Source organism: Mauremys mutica, chromosome 26 (assembly GCF_020497125.1).
Source record: "Mauremys mutica isolate MM-2020 ecotype Southern chromosome 26, ASM2049712v1, whole genome shotgun sequence".
NCBI lineage: Eukaryota > Metazoa > Chordata > Testudines > Geoemydidae > Mauremys > Mauremys mutica.
The window spans coordinates 6,265,093-6,287,742 of NC_059097.1; the positions used below are offsets into that span (position 1 = coordinate 6,265,093).

A 22,650-nucleotide genomic window follows, 5' to 3' on the forward strand; every position below is an offset into this window, starting at 1 on the left:
TCCAGCTGCCCCCGCAAACCACTCTGCTCCGCTTGCTGTTCCGTGGGCGGCTGCCTGCCACACACACACACACACACACACACTCTCTCTCCCAGGCTGCCGTGGGCTATTGTAGGCGGGGTGGGTGTGCAAATGCAAACACCTGAAATTCCTTTCCACGCTCCCCATAAATTCACCACCAGATGTCAGGGTAGAGCTCATCCTGACTCTGCTTACACCTATATCCCGTTCCATAACCCTAAAACTAACCCCTATGTGTAACTGTAATCCTATACCCTAACCATAAAACGAACCCCTATCCATAAGTGTACCCCTATACCCCATTCCTAACCCTATAGCTAACCCCTAACCATAACTGTAACCTTATACGCCACCTGAAACCTAAAACTAACCACTACCTGTAACTGTAAGCCTATAACCCACCCCTAACCCTAAAAATGACCCCCCTAACTGGAACTGGAACCCTATACTCCACCCGTAACCCTAATACTAAACTTAATCATAACTGTAACCCTATACCCTCCCTAACCCTCAAACTAACCCCTAATCATAACTACAACCCTATGCCCCATCTCCAACCGTAAAACTAACCCCTAAGCATAACTGTAACCCTATACGCCATCCCTAACCCTAAAACTAACCTCTACCCATACCTGTAAGCCTATACCCTACCCCTAACCCTAAAAATAACCCTTACCAATAACTGTAATCCTATACCCCACCCCGAACCCTAAACCTAACCCCTACCCATAACTGGAAGTTAACCGTATACCCCATCTCTAATCCAGAAAAAGTGATTTGACGGCTTCAGAAATTGCCTGACAGGGAGACGTGGTTTAGCTTATGAAAGCGAGGATCCTTCTGTTGTTTAACAGCAAGAAATTCCCAGGAACTAAAGGGGTTTTAAGCATTGTGGCGAAAGTCAGAACGCAGGGCTGGCATCTTAAACCAAACAAATTCCAATTTAAAATATGACCCTTTAGAAATTAGCCAAGTTTCTGGAGGCTAGGTCTGTTCATGGCTATTATGGGCCACCACCTCATTATGCTTTGGGTTCCACTAGCCTCCGATGGCCAGACACTGGGACTGGACCAGTCAATGCTTGCCCCGTTGTGTTCATTTGCCACAATCAAAATTGTGCCCCGGGCAAGCAGCGGCGGTGTATATTGCTCACACTTTTATATGCATTGGACAGGACTTGGGGAAGGGCCGAATGTGTGAGTGTGGAGTGGAAGATTTTTTTTTTTTGCAGGTTACAAGAGGCGGAAGGGGGAGGAAGGGAGAAAGGAACGGGTTAACGTGACGATCCAGCTAGGCCCGAAAAGAAGAAATGAAACTGCAGCTCCAGGCCAGCGCACACAAACAGGATCTCCGCTGCCAAACAGCCGGAAGCCTGTAAAAAAAGAAAAACTCAGCCAGACAGAGTTGAAGAGAGGTTGCAAAACTAGTAAGATTGCCAAAGCCAGCGAGTTGGAACACAACAGTCTTGTGACCCTGAAACCGGTGTGTTTTGGAGGAAGCTAAGGGTGCCACGGAAGGCCTGTTTGGACTGGTACCAAAAGGACGGGGAACGAGGGTCCCTGGATGAAAATGCCCTCGAAAAAAACCAGGGCTTAAAACCCTCCCAAAAGCAAGTCAAAAATGGACAGCAAACCCTAAACAACCTCTGCACAGGGCAAAACTCACGGGTACCCTTCCCCCTTTTTATTCTTACATTACGCCCAGCCTTGGGTTGTGCGTGTGTAAGTACCAAAGTGGGTTCGGGCTCGGGCACGTTCTTCCTCCCTCTGAGCACTCACCGCCGTTATTTGGCGAATACAGCTTTCAACGTCGTCACTCGGTGTGCTCCTTCATCTGCCCTAAAAACCCTGCGGCCTCGGCTTAATCACCTAAAGCCCCAGGCAAATTAGTAACATAAATGTGTCACGCATTCCCGCCACTGTCGGGAGACAGGACGCTGGTCTAGACGGACCTTTGGTCGGACCCGGTATGGCCGTTTGCATGCTCTAGTCTTATTTGAAAGAGCCCCTTCAAGGGCAGAGGTGCCTAAGTCACCGTGGGCGTCTCTTCCTAGAAGAGGGTTTTCCAAAGCTCTGGTTGCGACCCACATGCCGGGGCTCGTGGCGTGTCAGGCACTGGGTCGCTCTGCTCGGCGCCGCCGACTGGGCCGTTCAAAGGGCTGTCGGTGGCAGCGCCCGCCTAAGGCAGGCTGGTCCGTACCTGTTCGGACACCGCGCTGCCAGCTTCTGGGTGAGGGGGGCCACGGGGCTCTGCACGCTGCCTCAGCCCAGAACTCTGAGCCTCTCCTGCACCCCAACCCCCTGCCCCATCCCTGAGCCCCCCCAGAACCCCTTCTTGCACCCCAAGCCCCCCATCCCCATCCCAGAGCCTGCACCCACAGCCCAGAGCCCTGACCCCCTCCTGCACCCCAACCCTCTGCCCCATCCCTGAGTCCCCCAAACCCTGAACCCCTTCCTGCACCCCAAACCCTTCATCCCCGTCCCCATCCCAGAACCTGCACCCTCAGCCCTGACCCCCTCCTGCACCCCGACCTCCTGCCCCATCCCTGAGCCCTCCAAACCAGAACCCCTTCCTGCACCCCAAGCCCCCCATCCCCATCCCAGAGCCTGCACCCACAGCCCTGAGCCTCCCCCCAAACCCAGAACCCCCCTCCTGCAGCTCAACACCCTCATCTCCAGCCCTGCCCCAGAGCCTGAACCCCCAGCCCAGAGCCCTGTTCCTCTCCTGCACCCCAAACCCCTCATCTCCAGCCCTGCCCCAGAGCCTGAACCCCCAGCCCAGAGCCCTGCTCCTCTCCTGCACCCCAAACCCCTCATCTCCAGCCCCATCCCAGAGCCTCCACCCCCAGCCCAGAGCCCTGATCCCCTCCTGCACCCCAACCCCCTTCCCAAGCCCTGATCCCCCCAAACCCTGAACCCCTCATTTCCAGCCCCACCCGCAGCCCTCACCCCAGCACCCCAACTCTCTGCCCCAGCCCTGATCTCCTCCCACACCTCAAACCCCTCATCCTCAGCTCCACTCGGTCGCGGGCCCCAACAATTTTCTTCAAATGGGTCCCCAGAAAAAAAGCCTGAAAATTTTTGAAAGTTTGAAATCTAGAAGATCCAGTACCACGAGACGGTCTGGGCCCTGTACAGAAATAACTCGCCGGGCCGTGCTAGGCCACGGTTCAGTCTGGAAGATCCTGGTCGTTGCACGTGAGTCATCTTGACAGGTGACCTGCCAAAGGAAAGTCCAGCTGGGCTTTGTTTCATGGGCCACGTGACAGGAGAAGAGGCCGCGTTTGTATGAGTACATTGGCCCTTTATTAAGATAGATATTTCTAGAGCCGCTCCTCTGGCAGTGCCATTCCAGCCACGGCCACACAGACCGACTTCCAGATGCCTCCTCCAAATGCTTCCCTCCTGCAGCCTGTGCGCCTCCCGCCGAGTTCCATGCAGGCGGCTGCAGGGTTTATGCCCTTTTAAGAGGCCGTGAAAGAACATTTCCAAAACCAATTTATTTCCTGCCTGTCAAATGGGAAGTATGGCTCAGTGGACCCGCCCGGCAGTGCCCTCACACGATGTTGGGTCCCTGTTGACAATTTTGAATCCATCGAACTCGCCCCATCTTACGTTCTAGTTTGTTCATCGGGACGTTGGGTGCTACCACGCCAAATGCTGCCCAGAAGTCCAGGTTGATTATATCAACTCCATGACCTTTATCTAAAGAACATAAGAACGGCCGGACTGGGTCAGACCAAAGGTGCATCTATCCCAGTGTCCTGTCTTCCGATGCCAGGTGCCCCAGAGGGAATTAACAGAACAGGTGATCACCCAGTGATCCATCCCCTGTCACTCACTCCCAGCTTCTGGCAAACAGAACTTGTAATCTCATTATTAAAAAAAAAGGTATCAAGTTAGTTTGACAGGATCTAGTTTCCATAATCCTTCATTAATTGGCATTATGGATATTACCTATGTCAGCCGCTCCGTTATCTTGCCTGGGAGCCGCCTCAGGTGGATGGGTCTATAATTACCCGACTTGTGGTTTTGGCACCTTCACTCAGGCTCATACACATCGCAATCTTCTAGTCTGATATCCTGCACGTTGCCAGCTGCACAACCACGCCCACTCATGCTCTGCCGTTCACTCTAGTTTCAACCTGCAACGGACGCCTGCCTCATGCTGCAGAGGAAGGCAAAACCCCCACCCTGGCGTCTCTACCAATCTGACCCAGGGGAAAATTCCTTCCCGATCCCAAATCAGGTGATCGGTGAGACTCTGAGCGTGTGGGCAAGACCCACCAGGGAAAGAATTCTCTGTAGTAACCCAGAGTCCTTCCCATCTAGTGTCCCACCTTTCAATTCTCATATCAGCCCCCATCTTCTCCAATGGAACAAATAATTTCCCACGCGGAACCGTATCAGATGCCTCACTGAAATCCAGGGAGATTAGATCGACTGCATTTCCTTTGTCCAAAAAATCGGTTAGCGTCTCAAAGAAAGAGGTCAGGTTGGCCTGGCACGATCCGCTTTTGGTAAAACCGTCCTATATTTTAGCCCAACGACCGTTCACCTCTGTGGCCTTAACGGCTTTCTCTCCTCAAACTTTGTTCCAAGTTCTGGTGTACAATTGAGGTCAAACTACCAGGGCGGTAGAATCATAGAATCATAGAATCTCAGGTTTGGAAGGGACCTCAGGAGGGATCTAGTCCAACCCCCTGCTCAAAGTAGGACCAATCCCCAACTAAATCATCCCAGCCAGGGCTTTGTCAAGCCGGGCCTTAAAAACCTCTAAGGAAGGAGATCCCACCACCTCCCTAGGGAACCCATTCCAGGGCTTCACCACCCTCCTAGGGAAATAGTGTTTCCGAATATCCAACCTAGACCTGCCCCACTGCAACCTGAGACCATTGCTCCTTGTTCTGTCATCTGCCACCACTGAGAACAGCCGAGCTCCCCCTCTTCCCATGGTCTCGCTTCCAGAGTCACTCAGTTGCATCCCTTCCTGGTGCCAAAGGAAATCGGACACAGTCTATGTGCAGGCAGCTGGAGCAGCCTCACCTGCCCCCGAGGGCCTCACCAAAAGTCCTGCACCCTTATTCCCACCGCCGAGGCGCTGGTGCAATACACAGGGAAACTGAGGCACGCACAATCAATCATGCCAAACAGTAAGACTCACCTTGGCTCACAACACAATGAGGGAAAACTCCCACTTTGTCACAACCTGCGCGTCCTCCGCTGCTCTCAGGTCACGTCAGGACCCCGTTGAAGTGCAGGCCCGAAGCCAGGATCAACCCATTTGCGGCTCGAGTGCAGCAGTGTGTTATAGCATAAAGATGTTCTGGGCTCCTCGACCTCCTCCCTCTTCGCCAGCCCAGAAGATGAAATGCACTGGCACGGGAAACTGCAAACCTGACAGCAAGCTGTGACGGAGCAGGGGGTGGGACAGATTTAGCCGGGAACGTGGCGTGGGAGTTTTCCTGGGACTGTCTGCCTTGGTGTATCAGGGTGTGACTTCACTTGTGGGACGATACCTGAGCCCAGGACGGGGGTTGGGGCCGGGTGACACCTTTGCCCGGGAAACTGGACAAAGGGGGAGCCGGGGGAGGCTGGGTGAGACGGCTGGAGGGGGGGTTTAGTTCGGAGCTGGCTGGGGAAATGGAGGGAGGCCCAGATGGACTGACTGAGGGGTCCTGTTGTCTGTACCTACAAGCTCTGTTTGGGCTTGTGTTCCTGTCGGCTAATCAACCTTCTGTGTCACTGGCTGGCTGAGCGTCACGGCGAATCGCAGGAAGAGGCGGGTGCCGGGCCCGGACTCCCCCCCACACCGTGACACAAGCCTTTGTAATGAATCCGTGAACATGGGCCTCGTTCCCTACGCCTAGGGAATTGTTAATGTCGTACCTGTTCTTAAGGAGGCGGGGGGAAGTGATCAGAGAAACCTGCTGTGGTTCAACAAGGACAAGTGCAGAGTCCTGCACTTAGGATGGAAGAATCCCAGGCACTGCTACAGGCTGGGGACCGAGTGGCCGGGCAGCCGTTCTGCAGAAAAGGACCTGGCGGACGAAAAGCTGGATATGAGTCGACAGTGGGTCCTTGTTGCCGAGAAGGCCAACGGCATTTTGGGCTGTATAAGTAGGGGCATTGCCGGCAGATCGAGGGACGTGATCATTCCCCTCGATTCGACATTGGTGAGGCCTCCTCTGGATACCTTCCCCCCAAATTACTTAAAAATACATTGAAAACGTCTCTCTCCGTGGTCGAGAAGCAAAAGGGGCAAACACACACACACACAAATCCTGCAAAGGTTGTCAATAAATAGATGCAGAGGCTAGGGACTTGGCAGTGCGATACCTCGGTGCATAGGCGCCGACTCCGTGGGTGCTCCGGGGCTGGAGCACCCACGGGGAAAAATTGGTGGGTCCCACCGGCAGCTCCCCGCCCCGCCCCAGCTCACCTCCGCCTCCACTCCGCCTCCCTCCCATTTACGATGGCTGGCTCGCTTACAGACAGCCTCCCAGCCTGCCGCAGATACTCACCAGCAACTACACAGCACACCACAGAAACACCAGCCCAGGAACCAAACCCTGCTACAAACCCCAATCATTGGAAATGGCCAGTTTGGACTTTTTTTGAAACAAAGGTTTCCAATTTTCCGTCTGAAACGACTTGTTTCGAAATTGACTAATTTTATTTCTTAAAATTCTTTTTTTTTTTTTTTAAAAAGGCACACGATTTCAATGAAACGTTTCACATGAAAACATGAAAAGTTTCAGTGTTTTGCTTTGAAAAGATTCATTTCAAAATCCCCTTTCACTGGATGAAATAAAAACCCTATTTTTTTTAAAAGCTTGCGATCAAAATGAAACTTTTAATTTTGTTGAAATGAAACATTTTATTCACCCCCAAATGGATTTGGTTTTGAGCTTTTGAGTCACAGAAAATTTGGAAAATTGTTTTCATGAGGAACCAGATTTTCCCCGTCCCCCGATATTTCAGAATTGCCAAAGAGCTGAAAAAAATCTGTTTCCTCCACTTCCCAGTTCTTCAGATAATAGACAATTGCAAAGAGAGATCTTGTTTGCAATCAGCAAAAAGTAAAATCTTATTCACAAGTCAAGAGTGTTCCTTTTGTATTTGCAAAGGTACTGATTACTACAAACTTGCCACGAGAAAAGAGGACACATATTCCCTCCCTGTGACTACCCATGGTCTCATCTTCCTTTCCGTCATATAGCCCAGTCGTGTGATAGGCAGGGATCCTTTCACCCGCTGGCCGCTTTACAATATAACAATGACTAGCTAATCGTTTGGCGAAAGGAAGTCAGCGTGCAAGATCTGAGGTCTCTTGCCGCTTCAGCGATGATGCAGAAAGTTCTAAAGCGGATTTGACAGCCCTGCTATTTCCAAAGTTAAAAAAACCCACCAACTTTTAAAAAGATAAATCTTCTTTCTCCATCATAAAGACACAAAAAGGGTCTTCTTCAAAATCAAGCCAGTTGCCGGTTGCCTTTTAAAAAAACGTAGCAACCTGCGTCACAAATCACTACATGGAACTTGGAGGGAGGAGCCCGGGTTGCTGGAGGGAAGCCTTTGGAGCAGGCACCGGGAAGCCAGTCTGCATGCCCGTGGCTGGAATGATGCCACCGTTGCATCGCCTCTATAAATAGCTCTCAGCAAACAGCCAGGGCAGTTGCGCAAGCACGGCGTCACCTCCTCTCATTACTCAGCACGTGGTCCATGAAGCAAACCCCACCTGGACTTTCCTTCAGCAGATGACTCACCCCAAGCCATGGTCCACACTTCAAAGTCAGGTTGACGTAGCTATAGCGATCAGGGGTGTGAACTAAAACTCCTGACCTACCTCGCCCCACCAACATACACCCCCAGTGTAGACGCAGATCTCTCAAGGGAAGTGATGTCCCCCCACCTATGGATAACCCCATTCCACAGGTGTATGTGGTGTCTACACTACAGCTGTGTCTCTCTGGCATAGACACATCCTTTATGATTGGTTCCCCATCCGTATTCGAGTAATAGATTTCCGCACAGAGCCCAGAACTTGCCGTGCGGTTGGATCTTCTCAACCTTTCCAGACGACTGTCTCCATTTTGGGAGGCCGATTTGTCCGGCGTAGCCCCGGTTCACCTCCCTTAAAAAAGCAGACAGCAAAATACCAAAGTCTCACAGCAGGCGGTGACTTAAAAAAATGCCTAACTTTCTCCTTGTTATCAGATCATTATAAAATACATCGATCGGAATATAAATATTGCCCTTACATTTCAGTGTCTAGTCTACAGCGGAGTCTTAAACAAGTCATGGTACGAAATTTTGGTTTGTACTGAGTTCGCTCGTGCTCTTTAGAATCATAGAAGATCAGGGCTGGAAGGGACCTCAGGAGGTATCTAGTCCAACCTCCTGCTCAAAGCAGGACCAACCCCAACTAAATCATCCCATCCAGGGCTTTCATAGAATCAGAGAAGATCAGGGCTGGAAGGGACCTCAGGAGGTATCTAGTCCCACCCCTGCTCAAAGCAGGACCAATCCCCAACTAAATCATCCCAGCCAGGGCTTTGTCAAGCCTGACCTTAAAAACCTCTAAGGAAGGAGATTCCACCACCTCCCTAGGGAACCCATTCCAGTGCTTCACCACCCGCCTCGTGAAAAAGTTTTTCCTAATATCCAACCTAAACCTTCCCCACTGCAACTTGAGACCATTGCTCCTTGTTCTGTCATCTGCTACCGCTGAGAACAGTCTAGGTCCATCCTCTTTCGAACCCCCTTTCTGTAAAACCAGGCAGATTTCTAGATGAGTTGATGGACCGCCCGGAAGACCTCGGCATACCCGCTGGGGCATACCCGCTGAGAATGAATGGTTCACACAGTGGCAAAGCCTTAAATGTTGCCCTTCATCTTCATCCTCATCCTGGCATCTCCCGCAACGCACTCAGGCCGGGGTACGGCATTTGCAGCGTTACGCTGAAGTCCACTGAAGTCCATCCCCATTGACGATGGTTTTTGCCCCCTTTGTCTTATCTGAACATCCATGCCCCGCCACTTTGAGGGTGCCCTGTTTTTCACAGGCCGGCTCATTTGTTCTCCGGTCACTCGGTACCAATATACATCGCTTCCTCGCCTTCAGGACATCGCCGAGATTTCACCCGGGTGACCAACGCTCATCTGGCGGGGTCCCGTGCCTTTCTGAGATCAAACGCAGCCATGGTTAAACCATCGGCACATCACGAACATAGACACAAGCGCAGTGGGTGTATTGTGCTGATGGGTCTTAAAGCTGAATGCCTAATTCGGCTAAGCTAGCCATTGTCCAGAGGCTCGGGGCTGTGGCAGGGGATGGGGGAAGGACAGTGGGGTCTTGGGCAGAAGGGGCAAGGCTGGGGATTAGCCTTCCCAAAGATGGCCACCATGATGGCTGGTAAAAGACACTCATCTCATTACAATGAGGGCTATTAACAGCTGGTGACCAGTGATTTATTCCTAACAAGACATGGCAGGCAATGATTAACCACCTGCGGATGAGTTGCATCAAGGCGTTCAAAGAACAAAAGACAAAGCTAGGCAGATAATATATGGCCAGGTGTACGTCGACACGCAGAGAACAACTGAGAGCAGAATGTGAAGTATGCCAGGAATGTAGGAGGGGTAACCGAAGAAAACCATTAGGATCTCACGAGGATCCAGATTTACCAAGACACAGGATAGCTGCAGATGTTTTTGACTTCGGCAGACACTCATATCTACCACTAGTGCATATGACAGCTTCATCACCGATTGCTAGCCAAGTTGGTCAGGACACAGCCCCATATTCCAGATGTCCTAAACCACCGACTGCCAGAGTAGGGGGTTAGTTTTAGGGTTAGGGATGGGTTATAGGGTTACAGTTATGGGTAGGGGTTAGTTTTAGGGTTAGGGATGGAGTATAGGGTTACATTTATGGGTAGGGCTTAGTTTTAAGGTTAGGGATGGGGTATAGGGTTACATTTATGGGTAGGGCTTAGTTTTAAGGTTAGGGATGGGGTATAGGGTTACAATTATAGTTAGGGCTTAGTTTTAGAGTTGGGGATGTGGTATAGGGTTACAGTTATGATTACGGAAAAAACAGGAGTACTTATGGCACCTTAGAGACTAACAAATTTATTTACATTTATCGGTAGGGGTTAGTTTAGAGTTAGGGATGGGGTATAGGGTTACACTTATGGGTAGGTATTAGTTAGGGTTAGGGATGGGTTATAGGGTTACAGTTATGGGTAGGGGTTAGTTTTAGGGTTAGGGATGGGATACGGGGTTACAGTTATGGGTAGGGGTTAGTTTTAGGGTTAGGGATGGAGTATAGGGTTACATTTATGGATAGGGCTTAGTTTTAAGGTTAGGGATGGGGTATAGGGTTACATTTATGGATAGGGCTTAGTTTTAAGGTTAGGGATGGGGTATAGGTTTACAATTATAGTTAGGGCTTAGTTTTAGAGTTGGGGATGTGGTATAGGGTTACAGTTATGATTAGGGATTCGTTTTAGGGACGGGGCAGATGGTTACATTTATGGGTAGGGGTTAGGTTTAGGGTTATGAGTCTAGAGGGAATCTCGCTGCTAGTGCGGACGGGGCCCTCTCGTCCTCTTAGACCTGATTCTCAGTGATTTCAGCTGCAGTGGTCACTTAACAGAACAAAAGACTCTCTATGGAGCCTAATCAGCTCTGTCTTTAAACAGTGGAGAGGGGGAGTGGTGTCTAGTGGTTAGAGCGGGGGGGGGGGCTGGGAGCCAGGACTCCTGGGTTCTCTCCCCGGCTCTGGGAGGGGAGTGGGGGCTGGTGGGTTAGGACTCTTGACTCAGGCCGACCATCAAACAAAACACCTGTCCCCACCCTCTCTCAATGCCCTCAATCAGCACAGGCTAAGTACAGTTCTGCTGCCCTTTACTCGTACAATAAGAATAACATTTCATCCCGCCCGCCCCCGCACATTCAAGCGATTTGTAACCCAACCCCAGCCAAAATCTATCGCTTGGGTAACACAGCTCTGTTTGCTGGACACCTAGGTTGATTAGGTGTGAGTGTAAATACAACCTGGTCTTCAAGCCTTCCCCCGCCCCCCCAGCCCCCGGCTCGTCACTAGCTGTCAGGAAAAGCTCATTTCGCCTTTGCTTACAAATCGTAATGTGGCCAACGTCACCGAAACGAACGCACTGACATCGTCATAACAACAACAGCTGTATAAGGAAGCTACTCTACGTTCATGCTTTTCAAATCGATGAGCCTTTTGCAGAGACACGTATTTTATCGTACACGGTTTATGCTTTTAAAGAATATATTGATGTTTCGATTTCAATTCGAATTTGCAAACCATCACTACATTGGCAACACTGCATGCAACTAATTCACAAAACGGGAGGGTGGGGGGGGGAAATTCGGCGGGGGGGGGTGTAGGGAAATAGGCGTCTCTCCATTGGAGTCAATGGGGCCGGATCCCCAGCTGGTGTCAATGGGCATCTCTCCATTGGAGTCAATGGGGCCAGACCCCAGCTGGTGTCAATGGGCCTCTCTCCATTGGAGTCAATGGGGCCAGACCCCAGCTGGTGTCAATGGGCGTCTCTCCATTGGAGTCAATGGGGTCAGACCCCAGTTGGTGTCAATGGGCGTCTCTCCATTGGAGTCAATGGGGCCAGATCCCAGCTGGTGTCAATGGGCGTCTCTCCATTGGAGTCAATGGGGCCAGACCCCCAGGGGGTGTGATTCACCATTGCTCCATCAGGCTGGATGCATGTTCTCAGGACGCCGGCGAGCATTTGGCGGTGTGCCGTGGAGATGCTGTTGCCTGTTACCGCGGGGGTATTCAGTGGTGGGTGTGTGGGTGAGGGGTTCTCCATCGCGGGGCAGTCGGAGGGGTGGCACCTCTGGGTGTTATATCGCGGTGCTGTTCTCTATGTTAGGAGGATACATATAGTTGTAGATCAGACTCAGCGACCGGTTCCTCTCCTCGATCTCCTGGGAGATCTCTGCTAGGCGATCCTGGAAGGCAGCCATGAGCAGCTGTGGCCCATGCTCGGTAAAGTGCTCCTCAGGGTACGTCCCCAGGGGTCTCTGGAAGGAAATAGGGAGAGTGGTGAATACAGAGACATCAAAATCACTGAACTCCCGGGATCAACTCCAGGGCTGCATTCTTATTACTCCAAGGCAGGAGAGGTTTTCCCTGGGAACTGAGATAGCAAAGGCACTGAGTGGTGGAGCTTTGCATGCGAGAGAAACAGACACTGAAACAGCACAGAGCCAAGGAGACAGCCAGAACAAGCTTTGGGGGTGTGGCCCCAGGACAAACCCTAGAGAAAGTTTTTTGGGCTGAGTGCTAGTTGGAAGGAGGCTTGGGACTGTGACCAAGGAAATTGCCTCCTGTTCTTTGAGTCCTCCAGAGTTTGCAAATAAACACGATTCCATCAAAGAAACGCCTGGATCCGTCACCAATTTCTCCTCCTGATGGAAACAATCCACCCCAGCAGCTGAGTATTTTCCACCCAAACTTTTCTCTTTTCTTTGAGGGAAAAAAATGTACATTTGGTGACACCAGAATATTTTCCCTTTTGCCAAAGAGTTAATTTAAAAATAAAACTGGGAAAAAAAATTCAACCCATTTCGAGTTTTCCTTTCCAAATGACTTTTTGTGTCGAACGTTCCAAAATGTCCACGAAAAATGCTCAGAATCGAGAGGAAACATTGAACAAAAGGGTTTGTTTGACCCCTCAAATGATTTATTTTCAACTTTTCATAAATCTCCGACAAACCAAAAACCGTAGGCAGTGGTGTTGTAGCCGTGTTGGGCCCAGGATATTAGAGAGACAAGGTGGAGGAGGTTATATCTTTTACTGGATCAACTTATCTTGGTGAAAGAGCTCGAAAGTTTGTCTCTCACTGACAGACTTTGGTCCAATCAGAGAGTTTCCTGCACCCACCTTGTCTCTCTAACACACCAAAAAAGTCACCGATTCACCCATCTCTGTCCTTGGAGATTTTTAAGAGCAGGTTAATCAGACACCTGCCAGGGATGATCTAGATAATACCTAGCCCTGCCATGAGTACCGGGGGTGGGACTAGGTGACTTCTCGAGGTCCCTTCCAGTCATACGCTTCTATGATTCTAACTGCAGGGTCCAAAATTTTGGTTGGGTCAGAAATGGCTAAAAATACTCAGGGTCTCTGGAGGGAACTGGAGAGTACGTTATGTCTGAATATTGGTCGAACCGGTGTCCGTAGGGAAAGACGTCTCCCCACCTCTTCTGAAAGGCCCCAGGCCTCTAAACAATAATCACATGCATTTCGCTTTGGGGACATTTCCTCCTTGACCGCACAGCGGCTGCCAACAGCCACCATGTCCCACTGCCTGCCGAGCGGGTAACAGGAAAGGGGCCGAAACGCCTGGGCCCATGTCCTCAAATCAGCAGCAGTTCCAATGGACCTCCTGCTGATTTACACCAGCTGAGGATCTGGCCCCATTGACTCTAATGGAGTGACGCCCATTGACACCAGCTGGGGTCTGGCCCCATTGACTCCAATGGATGCCCATTGACCCCAGCTGGGGTCTGGCCCCATTGACTCCAATGGAGAGACGCCCATTGACCCCAGCTGGGGTCTGGCCCCGTTGACTCCAATAGAGAGACGCCCATTGACACCAGCTGGGATCTGGCCCCACTGACTCCAGTGGAGAGATGCCCATTGACCCCAGCCGGGATCTGGCCCCATTGACTCCAATGGAGAGACGCCATTGACCCCCAGCCGGGATCTGGCCCCATTGACTCCAATGGAGAGACGCCCATTGACACCAGCCGGGATCCGGCCCCATTGACTCCAATGGAGAGACGCCCATTGACCCCAGCTGGGGTCTGGCCCCGTTGACTCCAATGGAGAGATGCCCATTGACACCAGCTGGGGTCTGGCCCCGTTGACTCCAATGGAGAGACGCCCATTGACCCCAGCTGGGGTCTGGCCCCATTGACTCCAATGGGGAGACGCCCATTGACCCCAGCTGGGGTCTGGCCCCGTTGACTCCAATGGAGAGACGCCATTGACCCCAGCTGGGATCTGGCCCCACTGACTCCAGTGGAGAGACGCCCATTGACCCCAGCTGGGATCTGGCCCCATTGACTCCAATGGAGAGACGCCATTGACCCCAGCCGGGATCTGGCCCCATTGACTCCAATGGAGAGACGCCCATTGACACCGGCTGGGATCTGGCCCCATTGACTCCAACGGAGAGACGCCCATTGACCCCAGCTGGGATCTGGCCCCACTGACTCCAGTGGAGAGACGCCCATTGACCCCAGCCGGGATCTGGCCCCATTGACTCCAGTGGAGAGACGCCCATTGACCCCAGCCGGGATCTGGCCCCATTGACTCCAATGGAGAGACGCCCATTGACCCCAGCTGGGATCTGGCCCCTCTGTAAGTGTCTCGCAGGTAGTGGAGGACACACATCCCTAGTCCAATACTGATGGATTCAGAGTTGGGGGCTCTTCTCCCGAAAGATGCCCCCCCTGGGTTCAGGGTCCACCAGCCCCAGCCGCCCCGCTCTCACCAAGTCCCGATCCTCATTCCGCAGCACCCAGAGGACGGAGAGGATCAGGCTGGTGGTGTTCATCTCGGGGATGGTGTCCAGGAACTCCTTCAGGGCCACCGTGGCCTTGTTCCGGGGCGGCGGCTTCCGCATGGACGACGGGTAATTGGGCATGAAGGCGGCCAGCTCGAACTGGGGCCGGGAAAAGGAAGCCAGAGGTTAGATCCCACCCGGGAGCTTGGCTGGCAAAGTCACGGGAGGACGCAGGAGTCCAGAGCAGGAGAAGCAGGACCTGCTGCCCCGGGGGGGTCCAGAGACCCGGCCCATCACCCAGCCGGACCCAGAGCCCGTTCAGTCAGCCGCAGAGGCAGTGCGGATATGGGGCTGGGCCTCTGACCAGTGACTCCACGATCTCCCTCTGTGCCACCGGGCAAGGCACCAAATCGCTCCGTGCCTCAGTTTCCCCATCTGTACGAGGGAGGTGATCGTTCTGCCCATTGTCGGTTTTGTCTACTTAGAGGGGGAAGGTCTTTGGGTCAGGGACCATCTCTCACTATGTGACTGGGCAGCACCCGGCACAAGGGGGAGGGGCCTGATCTCGGTCAGGGGGGGGTCTCTGCAGTGCCTGGCACAAGGGGGACCCTGATCTCCGCTGGGGTCTGTGCAGCGGCCGGCAGGACTGGGCCCCGATCTCTGCCACGGATTTTCATTTCGATTCATTTGGTTGAAAAATGGAAAAATGACACAGGACATGAAAATTGTCTAAAAAAAAATTGTCAGAGGGAGGGGAAGGAACATCTGCAAGATGCCTGACAAAGCCAGGAATAGAGGCCAGGAGTCTTGGCTCCCTCCCTGCTCTAACCACTAGACACCACTCCCCTCCCAGAGCCGGGGAGAGAACCCAGGAGTCCTGGCTCCCAGCCCCCCCCGTGCTCTAACCCACCAGCCCCCAGAACCGGGGAGAGAACCCAGGAGTCCTGGCTCCCACCCCGCTCTGCTCTAACCCACCAGCGCCAACTCCCCTCCCAGAGCCGAGGAGAGAACCCAGGAGTCCTGGCTCCCAGTCCCCCCTGCTCTAACCCACCAGCCCCCACTCCCCTCCCAGAGCCGGGGAGAGAACCCAGGAGTCCTGGCTCCCACCCCGCTCTGCTCTAACCCACCAGCCCCAACTCCCCTCCCAGAGCCGAGGAGAGAACCCAGGAGTCCTGGCTCCCAGCCCCGCCTGCTCTAACCCACCAGCCCCCAGAGCCAGGGAGAGAACCCAGGAGTCCTGGCTCCCAGCCCCCCTGCTCTAACCCACCAGCCCCCACTCCCCTCCCAGAGCCAAGGAGAGAACCCAGGAGTCCTGGCTCTCAGCCCCCCGGCTCTAACCCACCAGCCCCCACTCCCCTCCCAGAGCCGAGGAGAGAACCCAGGAGTCCTGGCTCCCACCCCGCTCTACTCTAACCCACCAGCCCCCACTCCCCTCCCAGAGCCGGGGAGAGAACCCAGGAGTCCTGGCTCCCAGCAACTCCGTTTGGGCTGGACTGGACTTTAAGCCACAGTAACTCCGGGACGTGAGCCACCAAGTCCCAGATCCAGCTCAGACCCCAAAGTCTGGGGCGTACCCAGTGGGGCCCAAGGGAGGGGATGCTGGTGTAAGGAGAGGAAAGGGGGGGGAAGGAAAGAGACACCCCTCCAAGAGGGGGACGGGGCGGGCGGCCCTCACCCACCTGCCCGGCGTTGACGGCGGCGTGATAGGCAGAGCACGTGAAGATCACCATGGTCAGGTACTTGGTTAGCTCGGCCGCGGTGCCCAGAGCCGAGGGGACGCCTGCCGGGGAGGGATGGACTGGTGAGCATGGGACCACCCTCTCCCCCCCCGTCCCTAGCTGGGAACGTCCCCTCTCCCCGCCCGCGGTGATGCTGGTCAGTGCAACACCAGCATCACTCATTTCTGTGCACGTGCAACACCGACAGATGGGCGGGATCGAACCGGGGGCCTCCGGAGCGTAGCCCCTGAGTCTCCGCCGCGTGAGCTGAAAGCCACGTGGAGGCGGGTGGGTGGCACACGGCAGGTGTCACGCGTAGGCCGTGGCTGACGTTTCCGCAAGCGTCTTGGGTTTTGGAGACACCTTAATGGGGGGCTGATTCTTGGGGGGGGGGGAGGACTCCTCAGCGGCGTCTGTGACCCCGGGCTAGCCGACCCCCGGGCACTCACCCGACGCCTGTCGGCCCAGGAATCCCTTGGCGAAGATCTCGCCCACCCACGCCTGCAGCTCGTGGTCACTCTGCACCGAGAGGCTGGTCCGGTAGTAGATTCCCACGATGCCGGAGACAAAGCTGGGAGAGTTAAAGGGGAAATCAGGTCAGCCCTGGGGTCCACGGTGAGATGCTTCCCCCTAGGACAAGCCGGGGAGCCCCCTCCCTCCAATCTCCACCGTGCTAGGCCTGCTACCCTTCAGCATCACTTCTCAGTGGTCCATCCCCCATGCCGTGTCACCAGCCACCTAGGAGATTTGGTTTTAGAACCATAGAAGATCAGGGTCGGAAGGGACCTCAGGAGGGATCTAGTCCAACCCCCTGCTCAAAGCAGGACCAATCCCCAACTAAATCATCCCAGCCAGGGCTTTGTCAAGCCGGGCCTTAAAAACCTCTAAGGAAGGAGATTCCACCACCTCCCTAGGGAACCCATTCCAGTGCTTCACCACCCGCCTCGTGAAATAGTGTTTCCTAATATCCACCCTAGACCTGCCCCACTGCAACTTGAGACCATTGCTCCTTGTTCTGTCATCTGCCACCCCTGAGAACAGTCTAGATCCATCCTCTTTGGAACCCCCTTCAGGTAGTTAAAGGCAGCTATCAAATCCCCCCTCAGTCTTCTCTTCTGCAGACTAAACAATCCCAGTTCCCTCAGCCTCTCCTCATAAATCATGTGTTCCAGCCCCCTAATCATTTTCGTTGCCCTCCGCTGGACTCTTTCCAATTTATCCACATCCTTCTTGTAGTGTGGGGCCCAAAACTGGACACAGTGCTCCAGATGAGGCCTCACCAGCGCTGAATAGAGGGGAATGATCACATCCCTTGATCTGCTGGCAATGCCCCTACTTATACAGCCCAAAATGCCCTTAGCCTTCTTGGCAACAAGGGCGCCCTGCTGACTCATATCCAGCTTCTCGTCCACTGTAACCCCCAGGTCCTTTTCTGCAGCGCTGCTGCTTAGCCACTCGGTCCCTAGTCTGTAGCGGTGCCTGGGATTCTTCCGTCCTGAGTGCAGGAGATTGGGGCCAAATGTTTCCAAGCCCCTAAGTGATTTAGGAGCCTGCCTGCCAATCTCAAAAGGGACTTAGGCGCATTATGGGTTAAATTTACAGTGGCAGCTGGGCACCCAGAGGAATTTAAAAAATGCCCGAGCTGCCTTGGTGCCTAAATCCCATTGACATTGGCATTTAGGGTCGTAAGTCGAGCGGGATGAAATGTTTGCACCAGGGTGGCCGGAACAGGGGAGGCCAGGGGGCCGCGGCCCCATCGCTTTTTACCTGCCTGAAGGGGAAGCGATGGGGGGAGGGGGCGGAGAGGAGCCAGCCGGGGGAGGACCTCGGGGAAGAGGCGGAGTGAGGGCGGAGCCTCGGGAGGACGGGGTCGAGTGGGGGCGGGGCCACGGGGCCGGCACCGGTGGCCTCCCTACGTCACGGGAGTTTCCGGCGCTACTGGTTTGGGCTGAAAGTTTTGCGGGGTACCAACTGGAGTCGCGGCGACCCTGAACGAGTTCCCAAACGAATTCGGTTTTGCCAAATTTGGGGCTGAGAAACAAACCGGCCAAAACTCTGGAAACGTCCCGGAAAAAAAATTTAATATTTTTGGTGCTTGAAAAAGTTCTGGAAATGAATTTTAAAGAGTCAAAAATGTGTCCAAATGGAAACAAACCAGGTCAGTTGACACGAAACGAAATGTGTCGTTTCACCTGAAAGGAATTTTATTTTGGGGGGGGTGATTTTTCAAGGGGCTGAAAATTTGGAAAAAATGGTCAGTTTTGGGACCAACCTAAAACCGTTTTGTTTTATTTATTTATTTAGACTTTTCAAAACTGTCAACCCAGCAAAAAACCCCTCACTCCTTTGACCGTGTGGGCGCTTCGGAAAAAATGTTACCCTCTAAATGGAGACTCGGGTTTAGCACAGAAGTGAATTTGAAGTCAGTTCATTGGACGTAGAGGTTTTTAAGGCCCGGCTTGACAAAGCCCTGGCTGGGATGATTTAGTTGGGGATTGGTTCTGCTTTGAGCAGAGGGTTGGACTAGATACCTCCTGAGGTCCCTTCCAACCCTCATATTCTATGATTCTATGAACCGGCAGCAGATCCTGGGGCTGACGGTCTCATTTTGGGCTCGCGTCGAAGTGGTTTTCCGTGAAAATGAATTAAGAGCGTCCACATGGGTTGTCACTAATCTGGATTGAAATCTGATTTCAGGTATCAACGGGCCCAACTTGGTGTGGGAAAGGATGTTTGCTGGATCCCAGCAGAACAAGCCCCGTATGCACGGCTCCCTCCCATACAAGACCTGGATTCCCAGGGGGCTCTGCCCCGACCCCCTCCACACTCAGAGCCCCATCGCTTTGCCCCCTATGATTTCACTAGGTCTAACCCCTTCCCCTGCACTTGCCTGCGTCTGTCCTCCCTACGCAGCACCCACGCGGCCCAGCGCCCCCCTCACCTCTCGATAGCTGCCCAGATCTTCAGTCCATCGTCCCTGTAGTAGTAGTTTTGAAGCGAGGCGACGCCGCGTTCCTGGATGTCATCGGGAAGGCAGAGCGTGGCGTAGGTCAGGTCCTCCAGGGCCTTGCGGAGAAGCTCGGCGAGGCCTCTACGCCCGGTCGCTATGGCCTGCGGGATATAGACCCGGCCCGGGCCAGATGGGGGTTATTGCCGTGGAGCGGCAGGTGCCAGGGGAGAGGGTAGGACACTGGGATTGCGTTAATTGCGCAGGGGCCGGGAATCGAACTTACGAAATCCTTGGGCGACTGAATTTATTTTCCCGCCAGAAAAATGGCCACTGACGAAAGTAAAAGGAAAGGGGGCCGAAGGAGAGAAGAAGGAAAAGAGGGACGAAAGACGGAAAAACTAAGAAAGTTGAATAATGGGGGAAAAAAACCAAGAAAAAAAACGGGAAAAAAGTGAAAAAATAAGGAGAAAAAAAGGAAAAGAGAAAAACAAGCCAAAGGAAACACGGCAGGAAAGGAAGGGAAATGACTTTTATGAAGGAAAATGCCATAAAAATGTCACAAACTTTTTTTTTTTGGAAAACCGACCATTTTAAGTGCAAAACTTTCATTTTTACCTACTGGCCGTTTTTCGGTGGAAACCATGTTCCCTCGCCCTGAGTAGAAGGCAGGAAACTGCGGTGCTGGCCACGCCCACAAAAGGGCTAACTGGGCTCGCCTCGAAGTGGTTTCAGTGAAAGTGAATTAAGAGCGTCCACACGGGGTGGTCACTAAACCGGATTGAAATCTGATTTCCGTTATCAACGGGCCCGGCTTTGGGTGGAAAAGGACGTTCGCTGGATCCCCGTTGCGAGGCGGCCAATGAGCGCCGACCTCCAGGAGGAGCTGCTTCGGCCTTGCGTTGGATTGGCTGAGCAGGCTGGGGGCGGAGCTGGGTGGGTGGAGTTGGGGAGTGGCAGTCACAGCAGGCCGCCAGCAGTTTGCTGGGTGTAGTTGATTTGATGGGCAGTTTGGTCATTCTCCCTCCTTTTTGAACGCGCTATGGGAGGCAGTGTGGCCTAGGGGCTAGCACCCGGGGCTCGAACCCAGCTCCCCCGGGTTCTACCAAAGGCATGCTGAGTGAGCATAGGCAAATGACTCCCTGCCTCAGTTTCCCCATCTGTAAAATGAGGCTAATGCTCCTGATGTCCTTTGCAAAGTGCTTCGAGATCTAGGGGTGAAAAGCACCAGCGACAAGCAAAGGATTATATTGTTCTGATGAGACAATCCCGTCTTTACCCGATCGAATACGCCCCCGGGGCTGATGAGAAAGGTCCGGGCCAGGACATCGATGTGGATGGAGAACCGGATGTGAGGGATCAGGAGCTGGAAGAGAAGAGGCGCAGGGGCTGAAGCAGCCGGGGGGGAGGTGCCAGCCCACCACCGCCACGGTCCCTCCTGAGTGGAGAAGAGACGTTGCAGAGGCGAATGGCTTTGTTCTCTCTGATCCACCCTGGTTGCAGGGCGCTAGGGAGGCGTGTTTGGTGCAGGAGGCGGCGGAGAACTGAGCAAAGAGCTGGGGTCAGCACACAAACAGCTGGGCACTCCTGGAATTAGCACAGCCGGGCATCTCAGGAACACACGCCAACAGCTGGCCACCTCTGGGGCACACACAGGTACCCAGCTGGACACGCCTCCAGCACAAACACTCGTACACTGCTGGGCATGTCTGCAATACACACACACACACACACACACACATAGACAACCGAGCATATCTGCAACACACACGCACACACACATGTAGACAACCGAGCATGTCTGCAACACACACGCGTACACGACCATACATGTCAGCAACACACACACACACACACACACACACAGCCGGACATACATGCAACATGCCCCTGTACACAGCCAGACATGTCTGCACCACACACACATGTACACAGCCGGACATGTCTGCACCACACACACACACACACACACGTACATGTCTGCACCACACATACATGTACACAGCCGGACATGTCTGCACCACGCACCTGTACACAGCCGGACATGTCTGCACCACACCCATGTACACAGCCGGACATATATGCAATACACACCTGTATACAGCCAGGTATGTCTGCAACACACACGTACACAGCCAGACATGTCTACAAGACACACGTGTACACAGCCGGGCATGTCTGCAACACACACACACGTACGCAGCCAGACACGTCTGCACCACAGACACATGTATACAGCCGGGCATGTCTGCACTACACACACATGTACATGTCTGCATCACACACCCGAACAAGGCCGGGCACGTCTACAACACACACACACACACACACACACACACACACACACACACACGTACACGGCCAGACACGTCTGCACCACACCACACACACAGCTGGGCACTTCTAGAACACAAACACGGCGATACGGGTGACTCCTGTGTTCACCTCCGGGGATACACGCCGGGCTGGCATCACATCTGGGCCGGGCACATCTGGGGCATACACCGGGCAAAGCGCGCACACACGCTGGGCACAGCAAGAACTGGGCGGCCTTGGTCAACTCCCTTAACACGTCCCAGCACCGGCAGAAGTGGGTAGCCAGGAATGGGACTAGCCCCGCCCCTTGATGCCACCTGTTTGCTCTGTGCACAAGGTGCCAGGTGTGGACACCGGGTGCCCATCGCCGTCCCGTTGGTTGATGCGCCGAGCGGAGCGGGGCCCCGCCCACCCACCTGTGGCCCCGCCCACCCACAGCAGCTCCACCCCCCTGACCTTGTACAGCGGGTGGCACATGGGCAGCTGGCGCTGGGTGGCCACGGCGAAGACCTCGGCCAGCAGGTGGGCGCGGAGCAGGTGGGAGGTGACCTCGTGCAGGTGGAACTCGGAGCTGCGCACCCAGGTCTTGGCCAGAGTCCAGAGCCACTCGGAGTCGCTGGGCAGGAAGATGGGGCTGTCGGGACCTGGGCGCTGGCTGAGCTGTGGGGGAGCTGGGTCAGAGCAATGGGTCTGGTATCCCCCCCCCGGTCAGAGCAATGGGCCCATCCAGCCCAGTATCCCCCCCTGGATCAGAGCAATGGGCCCATCCAGCCCAGTATCCCTCCCTGGGTCAGAGCAATGGGCCCATCCAGCCCAGTAACCTCCCCTGGGTCAGAGCAATGGGCCCATCCTGTCTGGTATCCCCCCTGGATCACAGCAATGGGCCCATCCAGTCTGGTATCCCCCCTGGGTCAGAGCAATGGGCCCATCCAGCCCAGTATCCCCCCCGCGTCAGAGCAATGGGCCCATCCAGCCCAGTATCCCCCCCTGGATCAGAGCAATGGGCCCATCCAGCCCGGTATCCCCCCCTGGATCACAGCAATGGGCCCATCCAGTCTGGTATCCCCCCTGGGTCAGA

General features: G+C 54.0%; 1 protein-coding gene across 1 annotated transcript in view; it reads right to left on the reverse strand.

The window, feature by feature from the left end:
* Nucleotides 1-11,615: 11,615 nt before the first annotated feature.
* Nucleotides 11,616-22,650, reverse strand: part of LOC123356617 (hydroperoxide isomerase ALOXE3-like) — an 11,620-nt gene continuing 585 nt past the window's right edge. Inside the window, exons 2-8 of the mRNA XM_044999977.1 lie at nt 22,029-22,262; nt 20,536-20,622; nt 19,251-19,420; nt 16,759-16,880; nt 16,271-16,371; nt 14,580-14,750; nt 11,616-12,098 (exon numbers count right to left, since the gene is read on the reverse strand). Coding sequence (XP_044855912.1) covers nt 11,919-12,098; nt 14,580-14,750; nt 16,271-16,371; nt 16,759-16,880; nt 19,251-19,420; nt 20,536-20,622; nt 22,029-22,262 — 1,065 coding nt within the window. The 3' untranslated portion in view covers nt 11,616-11,918. The remainder of the gene's footprint in view (nt 12,099-14,579; nt 14,751-16,270; nt 16,372-16,758; nt 16,881-19,250; nt 19,421-20,535; nt 20,623-22,028; nt 22,263-22,650) is intronic.